Source organism: Cyprinodon tularosa, unplaced genomic scaffold, assembly GCF_016077235.1.
Source record: "Cyprinodon tularosa strain WSP-4 unplaced genomic scaffold, ASM1607723v1 ctg534, whole genome shotgun sequence".
NCBI lineage: Eukaryota > Metazoa > Chordata > Actinopteri > Cyprinodontiformes > Cyprinodontidae > Cyprinodon > Cyprinodon tularosa.
In genome coordinates this window covers 462,968-477,156 of record NW_024039268.1, presented here as the reverse complement: position 1 = coordinate 477,156, position 14,189 = coordinate 462,968, and the positions used below count along the sequence as shown (strand labels likewise).

The 14,189-nt window shown below is 50.0% G+C and overlaps 1 protein-coding gene across 10 annotated transcripts in view; it reads left to right on the top strand.

Moving 5' to 3' along the window:
• cngb1a (cyclic nucleotide gated channel subunit beta 1a) overlaps positions 1-14,189 on the top strand; it is a 69,168-nt gene that overhangs the window by 43,521 nt on the left and 11,458 nt on the right. For all 10 annotated transcript variants that reach the window (XM_038304499.1, XM_038304497.1, XM_038304492.1 and 7 more), the window contains one exon: positions 7,746-7,881. In XM_038304499.1, coding sequence (XP_038160427.1) covers positions 7,746-7,881 — 136 coding nt within the window. The remainder of the gene's footprint in view (positions 1-7,745; positions 7,882-14,189) is intronic.

The window sequence follows — 14,189 nt, the reverse complement described above, 5'->3', positions numbered from 1 at the left end:
GCTGCACAGTGGCAGCCCACTGCTCCCCAAGGGGATGGGTTATATGCATATGAGTTAATTTATCCACTGTGAGATCAATAAAGTTCAATTTATTTATTCATCTCAGTCAGTCCTTTGTTGTTATTGTTTTTTTTTTAAAGATAAATATGTCCAAACTCTACAGAACTGCAGGTTCTGACAGACCTTCAAGTGTTTATGGGATATTTATGGGAATAATCAGGTTTTATCGCATGCTTGGTCAAACCTACAGAATGTCAGTAAAAAAGTTATTCCTGTTCATCCAATCAGCTGTCTGATGTTTAACTTTTTATGCTATAAATGCACCAAACTGCTGCACAATCCTGCACTTCCTGCCGCTGCTTTTAGATCCCTAAAAGAAGTGCCTTCACAATGAGGCTGGTAGTAAAGCTTCACAGTGAGGCTGGTAGTAAAGCTTCACAATGAGGCTGGCAGTAAAGCCTCACCATGAGGCTGGTAGTAAAGCTTCACCATGAGGCTGGTAGTAAAGCTTCACAATGAGGCTGGTAGTAAAGCTTCACAATGAGGCTGGTAGTAAAGCTTCACCATGAGGCTGGTAGTAAAGCTTCACAATGAGGTTGGTAGTAAAGCTTCACAATGAGGCTGGCAGTAAAGCTTCACAATGAGGCTGGTAGTAAAGCTTCACAATGAGGCTGGTAGTAAAGCTTCACAATGAGGCTGGTAGTAAAGCTTCACCATGAGGCTGGTAGTAAAGCTTCACAATGAGGTTGGTAGTAAAGCTTCACAATGAGGCTGGCAGTAAAGCTTCACAATGAGGCTGGCAGTAAAGCTTCACAATGAGGCTGGTAGTAAAGCTTCACAAAGAGGCTGGTAGTAAAGCCTCACCATGAGGCTGGTAGTAAAGCTTCACCATGAGGCTGGTAGTAAAGCTTCACAATGAGGTTGGTAGTAAAGCTTCACAATGAGGCTGGCAGTAAAGCTTCACAATGAGGCTGGAGGTAAAGCTTCACAATGAGGCTGGTAGTAAAGCTTCACAATGAGGCTGGTAGTAAAGCTTCACAATGAGGTTGGTAGTAAAGCTTCACAATGAGGCTGGCAGTAAAGCTTCACAATGAGGCTGGCAGTAAAGCTTCACAATGAGGCTGGTAGTAAAGCTTCACAAAGAGGCTGGTAGTAAAGCCTCACCATGAGGCTGGTAGTAATGCTTCACCATGAGGCTGGTAGTAAAGCTTCACAATGAGGTTGGTAGTAAAGCTTCACAATGAGGCTGGCAGTAAAGCTTCACAATGAGGCTGGCAGTAAAGCTTCACAATGAGGTTGGTAGTAAAGCTTCACAATGAGGCTGGCAGTAAAGCTTCACAATGAGGCTGGCAGTAAAGCTTCACAATGAGGTTGGTAGTAAAGCTTCACAATGAGGCTGGCAGTAAAGCTTCACAATGAGGCTGGCAGTAAAGCTTCACAATGAGGCTGGTAGTAAAGCTTCACCATGAGGCTGGTAGTAAAGCTTCACAATGAGGTTGGTAGTAAAGCTTCACAATGAGGCTGGCAGTAAAGCTTCACAATGAGGCTGGCAGTAAAGCTTCACAATGAGGCTGGTAGTAAAGCTTCATAATGAGGCTGGTAGTAAAGCTTCACAATGAGGTTGGTAGTAAAGCTTCACAATGAGGCTGGCAGTAAAGCTTCACAATGAGGCTGGCAGCAAAGCTTCACAATGAGGCTGCTAGTAAAGCTTCACAATGAGGTTGGTAGTAAAGCTTCACAATGAGGCTGGTAGTAAAGCTTCACAATGAGGTTGGTAGTAAAGCTTCACCATGAGGCTGGCAGTAAAGCTTCACAATGAGGCTGGCAGTAAAGCTTCACAATGAGGCTGGCAGTAAAGCTTCACCATGAGGCTGGCAGTAAAGCTTCGCAATGAGGCTGGTAGTAAAGCTTCACAATGAGGCTGGTAGTAAAGCTTCACAATGAGGCTGGCAGTAAAGCTTCACAATGAGGCTGGCAGTAAAGCTTCACAATGAGGCTGGTAGTAAAGCTTCACAATGAGGCTGGCAGTAAAGCTTCACAATGAGGTTGGTAGTAAAGCTTCACAATGAGGTTGGCAGTAAAGCTTCACAATGAGGCTGGTAGTAAAGCTTCACAGTGAGGCTGGTAGTAAAGCTTCACAATGAGGCTGGCAGTAAAGCTTCACCATGAGGCTGGTAGTAAAGCTTCACAATGAGGTTGGTAGTAAAGCTTCACAATGAGGCTGGTAGTAAAGCTTCACAATGAGGCTGGTAGTAAAGCTTCACAATGAGGCTGGCAGTAAAGCTTCACAATGAGGCTGGTAGTAAAGCTTCACAATGAGGTTGGTAGTAAAGCTTCACAATGAGGCTGGCAGTAAAGCTTCACAATGAGGCTGGTAGTAAAGCTTCACAATGAGGCTAGTAGTAAAGCTTCACAATGAGGTTGGTAGTAAAGCTTCACAATGAGGCTGGTAGTAAAGCTTCACCATGAGGCTGGTAGTAAAGCTTCACAATGAGGCTGGCAGTAAAGCTTCACAATGAGGTTGGTAGGAAAGCTTCACAATGAGGTTGGTAGTAAAGCTTCACAATGAGGCTGGTAGTAAAGCTTCACAATGAGGCTGGTAGTAAAGCTTCACCATGAGGTTGGTAGTAAAGCTTCACAATGAGGCTGGCAGTAAAGCTTCACAATGAGGCTGGTAGTAAAGCTTCACCATGAGGCTGGCAGTAAAGCTTCACCATGAGGCTGGTAGTAGAGCTTCACAATGAGGTTGGTAGTAAAGCTTCACAATGAGGCTGGTAGTAAAGCTTCACAATGAGGCTGGTAGTAAAGCTTCACAATGAGGTTGGTAGTAAAGCTTCACAATGAGGCTGGCAGTAAAGCTTCACAATGAGGCTGGTAGTAAAGCTTCACAATGAGGCTGGCAGTAAAGCTTCACCATGAGGCTGGCAGTAAAGCTTCACCATGAGGCTGGCAGTAAAGCTTCACAATGAGGCTGGTAGTAAAGCTTCACAATGAGGCTGGCAGTAAAGCTTCACCATAAGGCTGGTAGTAAAGCTTCACAATGAGGCTGGCAATAAAGCTTCACCATGAGGCTGGTAGTAAAGCTTCACAATGAGGCTGGCAGTAAAGCTTCACAATGAGGCTGGTAGTAAAGCTTCACAATGAGGCTGGCAGTAAAGCTTCACAATGAGGCTGGTAGTAAAGCTTCACAATGAGGCTGGTAGTAAAGCTTCACAATGAGGCTGGTAGTAAAGCTTCACCATGAAGCTGGTAGTAAAGCTTCACAATGAGGCTGGTAGTAAAGCTTCACAATGAGGTTGGTAGTAAAGCTTCACAATGAGGCTGGTAGTAAAGCTTCACAATGAGGTTGGTAGTAAAGCTTCACCATGAGGCTGGCAGTAAAGCTTCACAATGAGGCTGGTAGTAAAGCTTCACAATGAGGCTGGTAGTAAAGCTTCACAATGAGGCTGGTAGTAAAGCTTCACCATGAGGCTGGCAGTAAAGCTTCACAATGAGGTTGGTAGTAAAGCTTCACAATGAGGCTGGCAGTAAAGCTTCACCATGAGGCTGGCAGTAAAGCTTCACCATGAGGCTGGCAGTAAAGCTTCACAATGAGGTTGGTAGTAAAGCTTCACAATGAGGCTGGCAGTAAAGCTTCACCATGAGGCTGGCAGTAAAGCTTCACCATGAGGCTGGCAGTAAAGCTTCACAATGAGGTTGGTAGTAAAGCTTCACAATGAGGCTGGCAGTAAAGCTTCACCATGAGGTTGGCAGTAAAGCTTCACAATGAGGCTGGCAGTAAAGCTTCACAATGAGGCTGGCAGTAAAGCTTCACCATGAGGCTGGCAGTAAAGCTTCACAATGAGGCTGGTAGTAAAGCTTCACAATGAGGCTGGTAGTAAAGCTTCACCATGAGGCTGGCAGTAAAGCTTCACAATGAGGTTGGTAGTAAAGCTTCACAATGAGGCTGGCAGTAAAGCTTCACAATGAGGCTGGTAGTAAAGCTTCACAATGAGGCTGGTAGTAAAGCTTCACAATGAGGCTGGTAGTAAAGCTTCACCATGAGGCTGGCAGTAAAGCTTCACAATGAGGCTGGCAGTAAAGCTTCACCATGAGGCTGGCAGTAAAGCTTCACAATGAGGTTGGCAGTAAAGCTTCACAATGAGGCTGGCAGTAAAGCTTCACCATGAGGCTGGCAGTAAAGCTTCACAATGAGGTTGGCAGTAAAGCTTCACAATGAGGCTGGTAGTAAAGCTTCACAATGAGGCTGGTAGTAAAGCTTCACAATGAGGCTGGTAGTAAAGCTTCACAATGAGGCTGGTAGTAAAGCTTCACAATGAGGCTGGCAGTAAAGCTTCACCATGAGGCTGGCAGTAAAGCTTCACAATGAGGCTGGTAGTAAAGCTTCACAATGAGGCTGGTAGTAAAGCTTCACAATGAGGCTGGCAGTAAAGCTTCACAATGAGGCTGGCAGTAAAGCTTCACAATGAGGCTGGCAGTAAAGCTTCACAATGAGGCTGGTAGTAAAGCTTCACAATGAGGCTGGTAGTAAAGCTTCACAATGAGGCTGGCAGTAAAGCTTCACAATGAGGTTGGCAGTAAAGCTTCACAATGAGGCTGGCAGTAAAGCTTCACAATGAGGCTGGCAGTAAAGCTTCACAATGAGGCTGGTAGTAAAGCTTCACAATGAGGCTGGTAGTAAAGCTTCACAATGAGGCTGGCAGTAAAGCTTCACAATGAGGCTGGCAGTAAAGCTTCACAATGAGGCTGGTAGTAAAGCTTCACAATGAGGCTGGCAGTAAAGCTTCACAATGAGGCTGGCAGTAAAGCTTCACAATGAGGCTGGCAGTAAAGCTTCACAATGAGGCTGGTAGTAAAGCTTCACAATGAGGCTGGCAGTAAAGCTTCACAATGAGGCTGGCAGTAAAGCTTCACAATGAGGTTGGCAGTAAAGCTTCACAATGAGGTTGGTAGTAAAGCTTCACAATGAGGCTGGTAGTAAAGCTTCACAATGAGGCTGGCAGTAAAGCTTCACAATGAGGTTGGTAGTAAAGCTTCACAATGAGGCTGGCAGTAAAGCTTCACAATGAGGCTGGCAGTAAAGCTTCACAATGAGGCTGGCAGTAAAGCTTCACAATGAGGTTGGTAGTAAAGCTTCCCAATGAGGCTGGTAGTAAAGCTTCACAATGAGGCTGGCAGTAAAGCTTCACAATGAGGTTGGCAGTAAAGCTTCACAATGAGGTTGGTAGTAAAGCTTCACAATGAGGTTGGCAGTAAAGCTGACCAGATCATCTTTTCTTCTGTTGGTTCTGAGCCGTTGACTCTGCAGCATCGCGACTGTTGCTCATGGACACAGTGGATCAAAAACGGAGAAAACTTCCTGTCATGTTTCTGCTCCTTTAACAAACTAGTGCGTCGTTTTAAAAAAATCCAGGAGGAATCTGCTGCAGACAAAAAGGCACAAACATGACTTTTAAAGGAATAAAATATGATTAAAATGATTCATAATGATTAAAATGAGTAAACTAAAAGAATAAAACTTTATATCTGAGACCGAAGGCTTAAGAAGATCATGTAGATGGTGAAGTATAGAAAGTGGTTAGGATCATTGCATATGTTTAGACCATAAGCAGAAAGCTGTTTCAGAACAATCTGCAGCCAAAGTCTTACATCAAACAGTCAAACAGTCTCTAATGCTCCTGAGACTGATGTGAAAAGCTAAATATAACTTGCAAAGCGATGTCAGATGAATCAACAGTCTGATCTCTGAAACAGTTCAGGTCCTTCAGGAGCTGAAGGTCGTCCACAGGCTGGATTTACCTTTTAAATGCCACAGATTAGTCAATCTGTATTTCTTTTAATTGTCAAAGAATTGATTTAGCAGAATAAAGAAGGCCGTCTTCATGATCCCAAAAATATTTCCAACAGGAAAAAGATCCAGATCCAGCTTTTGAAGCCGCATCCCTGGGATTTGACCATAATGAGGTTTGGAATAACTTCTCTAAAAACACGGCGCCGTGTTTGAAGCACCGGGAATCTGGGCTCCTCCTGTGGATGAGAGGATTACGTTTCCCTGTTAATCAAGTTTCATTTGGATGCAAGCTAAACGTCAAGCTGTCGGCAGAGTGAACTTCCATGAGAACATGTAAATAACAACGTCATCTGCATAGAGAATAATTAACCCTTTAAAGCCCGATCCAAGAATAAAACAAAACAGAAAATTACTTTTTTTTTGGTTTGAAGTCCTTATTTGGCCTTTTAACAAAATATTTAAAAAGAAAAAACAGAAATACATTTTTGATATTAATTATTTATTAAGTCAATATTATTTTTTGTGTAGTCTTCTGCCATCTGTTATCAGGTATATCTGATTGTGTACAATAGGATTTTGAGGAAAGTTTTTACCAATAAATTATGCAAAAGGTGTCAGACGCAAAACATTTTAGAAACCGTATGTATCAAATATGATACATTTGGCATTACAGGGTTAAACAGAGAAAAGTTATGTCATTAAGTAAAGTATTCGGTATTTGATTAAAAATATTCCAAAACACTGTTTTTTTCTTATGAACCTTTTGACACGTTTCAGCTTCAATATGAAAGATAAACTTACTGACAAATTATATTATTGATCCCCAAATTACAATTATTACACACACCGACATCATTCATAATGAGGAATACCAAGTTTAGAAATTAACAAAACCTAAGGACATACATATTTGTTACTTAAAGAAGTTTCTGTTAAACAAATTTAATCCAAAAATGAACTCTAGATGTACAATATACTTTCAAAATTAATTAAGTTCAAGATTATTTAATTTAAAAAAACAGGGTCTTAGGATGGGACCAAGTGGAACACCTTTCATGATAATAAGATGGAAACTGTGAAAACTCAAGCAGACGGTAAATATGGACCATAAATGGATCAAGGATTTTCAAGTAGTTTAACTTTTTGACAACAAAAAACAAATTAGTTTTGAATGACATCAGGTTTAAAAAAATAAAGAAATATAAACCCAGACTAGAAGTTTGGAAAAATGTAATTTGGCATAAATAAAGAGTGACTTTTTATTGAATTGTAAAACTAAGATGTTTCTGCAGCTTTTGGCGTCTTTAAATCTCTTTAAACATTTAATAAATTCAATAAACAGAATTTTGCGTTCATTAGGAATAATCTATGGACCCCCCCCCCCCCCCCCCCCGTTCCTAGATCCTCTCAGTCATTCTAAAACTGCCTGTAGTTTAATTAATTCTTTCTTTATTAAATTGATTTTGTTTTCCTTCAGCTTCTCTACAGCTTTTCTGTGATATTTCCCCAGATTTCCTTCCTGTTGGAATAAATCTATCTGAGAAAATCCAGAGTGCCTGTCATCCTTTCATCTGGTTTTTATATTTTTATTGTTTTTTGAGGAGATTATTGTTAATAGTTTAACTGATGTAAAAGAAGGAAACAGCTGAATTAGATGAGATCAGTGGATGATATTGAGACATTTTATATTCTAATGCTGTGTCTATAAACCAAATCATAAAAGGTAAATTACTTTAACTTGCATTTGATCATTTTTTAAACATTTTATCAGATTAAAAATCTCCTGGAGGCTTAAAAAGCTCCCAGTGCTTCAGAAGTGTTTGCTGTAGAGGTTTGATGAAGCAGCAGATGGTCTGAACAGCTCAGATCCAGTGTTTCTCTGATTTCACGCCGTCTCTGCGGTTCGCCGACATTCCCTGAAGCACCAACACTTGTTTTGTGGTCTGCTCCTCAGAGAGCTGCAGGAAAGCTGAAGCTTCCAAGGTGAAGGTGGCGGGTCAGGAGGGGCTACACGGACACAACCTGAACATCCCGCAAATAATCACCACCCCAGAACCCGAGGCCAACACTCTGATGGTCCCAGAGATCAGGTAACAGCAGGCTGGCCTCAAGGGGGCGCCGTTGCAGGTGCAGGTAAAATGTTTCATAGGTTTATACATGAGGGCGTTCAGAGTAAAACGAAAGGCGATCATTTCATGCCAAAGACATGAATTTATTGACAGGATCATCTATGGGTCACATATCATTGAAAGAAAAGTTTAAATAATGATTTAAAACAAATTAAAGAACCCATAAAATGACAAAAAGGAAGAGAAAACAGAGAACTTTCCAAAAAGATCAGAAGAAGGCAGAAATATTTCTGTAGTAGTAAAGCTGGACCTCTGGTTCAGAACTGTTCTGGTTGATCTGAAGAAAACTGATGAATAAAACCAGAAACCTTAGATTCACCTTGTTCCTCTTATCAACTGAAGATTGTTAAGTTAATCATGGCATCCAGTTCCATGATCCCTGGGATGAGAGACCGGTCCCTGGGATGACAGACCGGTCCCTGGGATGACAGACCGGTCCCTGGGATGACAGACCGGTCCCTGGGATGAGAGACCGGTCCCTGGGATGACAGACCGGTCCCCTGGGATGACAGACCGGTCCCTGGGATGACAGACCGGTCCCTGGGGACGGTCCCTGGGATGACAGACCGGTCCCTGGGATGAGAGACCGGTCCCTGGGATGACAGACCGGTCCCTGGGATGACAGACCGGTCCCTGGGATGACAGACCGGTCCCTGGGATGACAGACCGGTCCCTGGGATGACAGACCGGTCCCTGGGATGACAGACCGGTCCCTGGGATGACAGACCGGTCCCTGGGATGACAGACCGGTCCCTGGGATGACAGACCGGTCCCTGGGATGAGAGACCGGTCCCTGGGATGACAGACCGGTCCCTGGGATGAGAGACCGGTCCCTGGGATGACAGACCGGTCCCTGGGATGAGAGACCGGTCCCTGGGATGACAGGACCGGTCCCTGGGATGAGAGACCGGTCCCTGGGATGACAGACCGGTCCCTGGGATGAGAGACCGCGTCCCTGGGATGACAGACCGTCCTGGGATGAAGAACGGCCTGGATTACATGACCGTCCCTGGATGAGAGACCGTTCCCTGGGATACACCGGTCCTGGATAAGACCGTTTCCCAGTTTGACAGACCGTTCCCTGGTATGACAGAACCAGTGCTTCCCTGATTGGTTTATATTTTTATTGTTTTTGAGGAGATATTGTTACTAGTTACTGATGTAAAAAGGAAACGCTGAATTGATGATCAGTGGTGATTGACTTAATTCTAATGTGTGTCTAAAACCAAATCATAAGGTAAATTACTTAACTTGGATTTGATCATTTTTTAACTTTATCAGATTAAAAATCTCCTGGGGCTTAAAAAGCTCCCAGTGCTTCAGAAGTGTTTGCTGTAGACGGTCCCTGATGAAGCAGCAGACTGGTCTGACGCTAGATCAGTGTTCTTGATTCACGCCGTCCCTGCGGTTCGCCGACATTCCCTGAGAGCACCAACCTTGTTTTGTGGTCCTCTCTCGAGAGCTGCAGAAGCTGAAGTTCCATGGTGAAGGAGCGGGTCATGGAGGGGTACACGGACACACCTGAACTCCCGGAATAACACACCCAGAACCCGAGGCCAACACTCTGATGGTCCCAGAGTAGGGTAACAGCCAGGCTGGCCTCAAGGGGTGCGCCGGTGCAGGTGCAGGTAAATGTTTCATAGGTTTACTGAGGGCGTCAGAGTAAAAGAAGGCGATCATTCATGCCAAGGACATGAATTTATGACAGGATCATCTATGGGTCACTATCATTGGGAAGAAGTTATATGTTAACAAGATTAAAGACCCCATAAATGACAAAAGGAGACGGAAAACAGAGAATTTCCAAAGATCAGAAGAGGCACGAATATTTCTGTGAGTAGTAAAGCTGGACCTGGTCAGACTGTTTGGTTGACTGAAGAAAACTGAGAATAACCAGAACCTTAGATTACACCTGTTCCCTTATCAATGAAGATTGAAGTATCATGGCATCCGTTCCATGATCCCTGGGATGAGAGACGGTCCCTGGGATGACAGAACCGGTCCCTGGGATGACAGACCGGTCCCTGGGATGACAGACCGGTCCCTGGGATGAGAGACCGGTCCCTGGGATGACAGACCGGTCCCTGGGATGACAGACCGGTCCCTGGGATGACAGACCGGTCCCTGGGATGACAGACCGGTCCCTGGGATGAGAGACCGGTCCCTGGGATGACAGACCGGTCCCTGGGATGACAGACCGGTCCCTGGGATGACAGACCGGTCCCTGGGATGACAGACCGGTCCCTGGGATGACAGACCGGTCCCTGGGATGACAGACCGGTCCCTGGGATGACAGACCGGTCCCTGGGATGACAGACCGGTCCCTGGGATGACAGACCGGTCCCTGGGATGAGAGACCGGTCCCTGGGATGACAGACCGGTCCCTGGGATGAGAGACCGGTCCCTGGGATGACAGACCGGTCCCTGGGATGAGAGACCGGTCCCTGGGATGACAGACCGGTCCCTGGGATGAGAGACCGGTCCCTGGGATGACAGACCGGTCCCTGGGATGAGAGACCGGTCCCTGGGATGACAGACCGGTCCCTGGGATGACAGACCGGTCCCTGGGATGAGAGACCGGTCCCTGGGATGACAGACCGGTCCCTGGGATGACAGACCGGTCCCTGGGATGACAGACCGGTCCCTGGGATGACAGACCGGTCCCTGGGATGACAGACCGGTCCCTGGGATGACAGACCGGTCCCTGGGATGAGAGACCGGTCCCTGGGATGACAGACCGGTCCCTGGGATGACAGACCGGTCCCTGGGATGACAGACCGGTCCCTGGGATGACAGACCGGTCCCTGGGATGAGAGACCGGTCCCTGGGATGACAGACCGGTCCCTGGGATGAGAGACCGGTCCCTGGGATGACAGACCGGTCCCTGGGATGAGAGACCGGTCCCTGGGATGACAGACCGGTCCCTGGGATGAGAGACCGGTCCCTGGGATGAGAGACCGGTCCCTGGGATGACAGACCGGTCCCTGGGATGACAGACCGGTCCCTGGGATGACAGACCGGTCCCTGGGATGACAGACCGGTCCCTGGGATGACAGACCGGTCCCTGGGATGACAGACCGGTCCCTGGGATGAGAGACCGGTCCCTGGGATGACAGACCGGTCCCTGGGATGACAGACCGGTCCCTGGGATGACAGACCGGTCCCTGGGATGACAGACCGGTCCCTGGGATGACAGACCGGTCCCTGGGATGAGAGACCGGTCCCTGGGATGACAGACCGGTCCCTGGGATGACAGACCGGTCCCTGGGATGACAGACCGGTCCCTGGGATGAGAGACCGGTCCCTGGGATGACAGACCGGTCCCTGGGATGAGAGACCGGTCCCTGGGATGAGAGACCGGTCCCTGGGATGACAGACCGGTCCCTGGGATGACAGACCGGTCCCTGGGATGAGAGACCGGTCCCTGGGATGACAGACCGGTCCCTGGGATGAGAGACCGGTCCCTGGGATGACAGACCGGTCCCTGGGATGACAGACCGGTCCCTGGGATGACAGACCGGTCCCTGGGATGACAGACCGGTCCCTGGGATGAGAGACCGGTCCCTGGGATGACAGACCGGTCCCTGGGATGACAGACCGGTCCCTGGGATGAGAGACCGGTCCCTGGGATGACAGACCGGTCCCTGGGATGACAGACCGGTCCCTGGGATGACAGACCGGTCCCTGGGATGACAGACCGGTCCCTGGGATGACAGACCGGTCCCTGGGATGAGAGACCGGTCCCTGGGATGACAGACCGGTCCCTGGGATGACAGACCGGTCCCTGGGATGACAGACCGGTCCCTGGGATGAGAGACCGGTCCCTGGGATGACAGACCGGTCCCTGGGATGAGAGACCGGTCCCTGGGATGACAGACCGGTCCCTGGGATGAGAGACCGGTCCCTGGGATGACAGACCGGTCCCTGGGATGACAGACCGGTCCCTGGGATGAGAGACCGGTCCCTGGGATGACAGACCGGTCCCTGGGATGACAGACCGGTCCCTGGGATGACAGACCGGTCCCTGGGATGACAGACCGGTCCCTGGGATGACAGACCGGTCCCTGGGATGACAGACCGGTCCCTGGGATGAGAGACCGGTCCCTGGGATGAGAGACCGGTCCCTGGGATGACAGACCGGTCCCTGGGATGACAGACCGGTCCCTGGGATGACAGACCGGTCCCTGGGATGAGAGACCGGTCCCTGGGATGAGAGACCGGTCCCTGGGATGAGAGACCGGTCCCTGGGATGAGAGACCGGTCCCTGGGATGACAGACCGGTCCCTGGGATGAGAGACCGGTCCCTGGGATGACAGACCGGTCCCTGGGATGACAGACCGGTCCCTGGGATGAGAGACCGGTCCCTGCGATGAGAGACCGGTCCCTGGGATGACAGACCGGTCCCTGGGATGAGAGACCGGTCCCTGGGATGACAGACCGGTCCCTGGGATGACAGACCGGTCCCTGGGATGAGAGACCGGTCCCTGGGATGACAGACCGGTCCCTGGGATGAGAGACCGGTCCCTGGGATGACAGACCGGTCCCTGGGATGAGAGACCGGTCCCTGGGATGACAGACCGGTCCCTGGGATGAGAGACCGGTCCCTGGGATGAGAGACCGGTCCCTGGGATGAGAGACCGGTCCCTGGGATGAGAGACCGGTCCCTGGGATGAGAGACCGGTCCCTGGGATGAGAGACCGGTCCCTGGGATGACAGACCGGTCCCTGGGATGAGAGACCGGTCCCTGGGATGAGAGACCGGTCCCTGGGATGAGAGACCGGTCCCTGGGATGACAGACCGGTCCCTGGGATGACAGACCGGTCCCTGGGATGACAGACCGGTCCCCTGGGATGAGAGACCGGTCCCTGGGATGACAGACCGGTCCCTGGGATGAGAGACCGGTCCCTGGGATGAGAGACCGGTCCCTGGGATGAGAGACCGGTCCCTGGGATGACAGACCGGTCCCTGGGATGAGAGACCGGTCCCTGGGATGACAGACCGGTCCCTGGGATGAGAGACCGGTCCCTGGGATGAGAGACCGGTCCCTGGGATGACAGACCGGTCCCTGGGATGACAGACCGGTCCCTGGGATGAGAGACCGGTCCCTGGGATGACAGACCGGTCCCTGGGATGAGAGACCGGTCCCTGGGATGAGAGACCGGTCCCTGCGATGAGAGACCGGTCCCTGGGATGACAGACCGGTCCCTGGGATGAGAGACCGGTCCCTGGGATGACAGACCGGTCCCTGGGATGAGAGACCGGTCCCTGGGATGACAGACCGGTCCCTGGGATGAGAGACCGGTCCCTGGGATGACAGACCGGTCCCTGGGATGAGAGACCGGTCCCTGGGATGAGAGACCGGTCCCTGGGATGAGAGACCGGTCCCTGGGATGAGAGACCGGTCCCTGGGATGAGAGACCGGTCCCTGGGATGACAGACCGGTCCCTGGGATGAGAGACCGGTCCCTGGGATGAGAGACCGGTCCCTGGGATGAGAGACCGGTCCCTGGGATGACAGACCGGTCCCTGGGATGACAGACCGGTCCCTGGGATGACAGACCGGTCCCTGGGATGAGAGACCGGTCCCTGGGATGACAGACCGGTCCCTGGGATGAGAGACCGGTCCCTGGGATGAGAGACCGGTCCCTGGGATGAGAGACCGGTCCCTGGGATGACAGACCGGTCCCTGGGATGAGAGACCGGTCCCTGGGATGACAGACCGGTCCCTGGGATGACAGACCGGTCCCTGGGATGAGAGACCGGTCCCTGGGATGAGAGACCGGTCCCTGGGATGAGAGACCGGTCCCTGGGATGACAGACCGGTCCCTGGGATGACAGACCGGTCCCTGGGATGAGAGACCGGTCCCTGGGATGACAGACCGGTCCCTGGGATGACAGACCGGTCCCTGGGATGACAGACCGGTCCCTGGGATGACAGACCGGTCCCTGGGATGAGAGACCGGTCCCTGGGATGACAGACCGGTCCCTGGGATGAGAGACCGGTCCCTGGGATGAGAGACCGGTCCCTGGGATGAGAGACCGGTCCCTGGGATGAGAGACCGGTCCCTGGGATGACAGACCGGTCCCTGGGATGACAGACCGGTCCCTGGGATGACAGACCGGTCCCTGGGATGAGAGACCGGTCCCTGGGATGAGAGACCGGTCCCTGGGATGAGAGACCGGTCCCTGGGATGACAGACCGGTCCCTGGGATGAGAGACCGGTCCCTGGGATGAGAGACCGGTCCCTGGGATGACAGACCGGTCCCTGG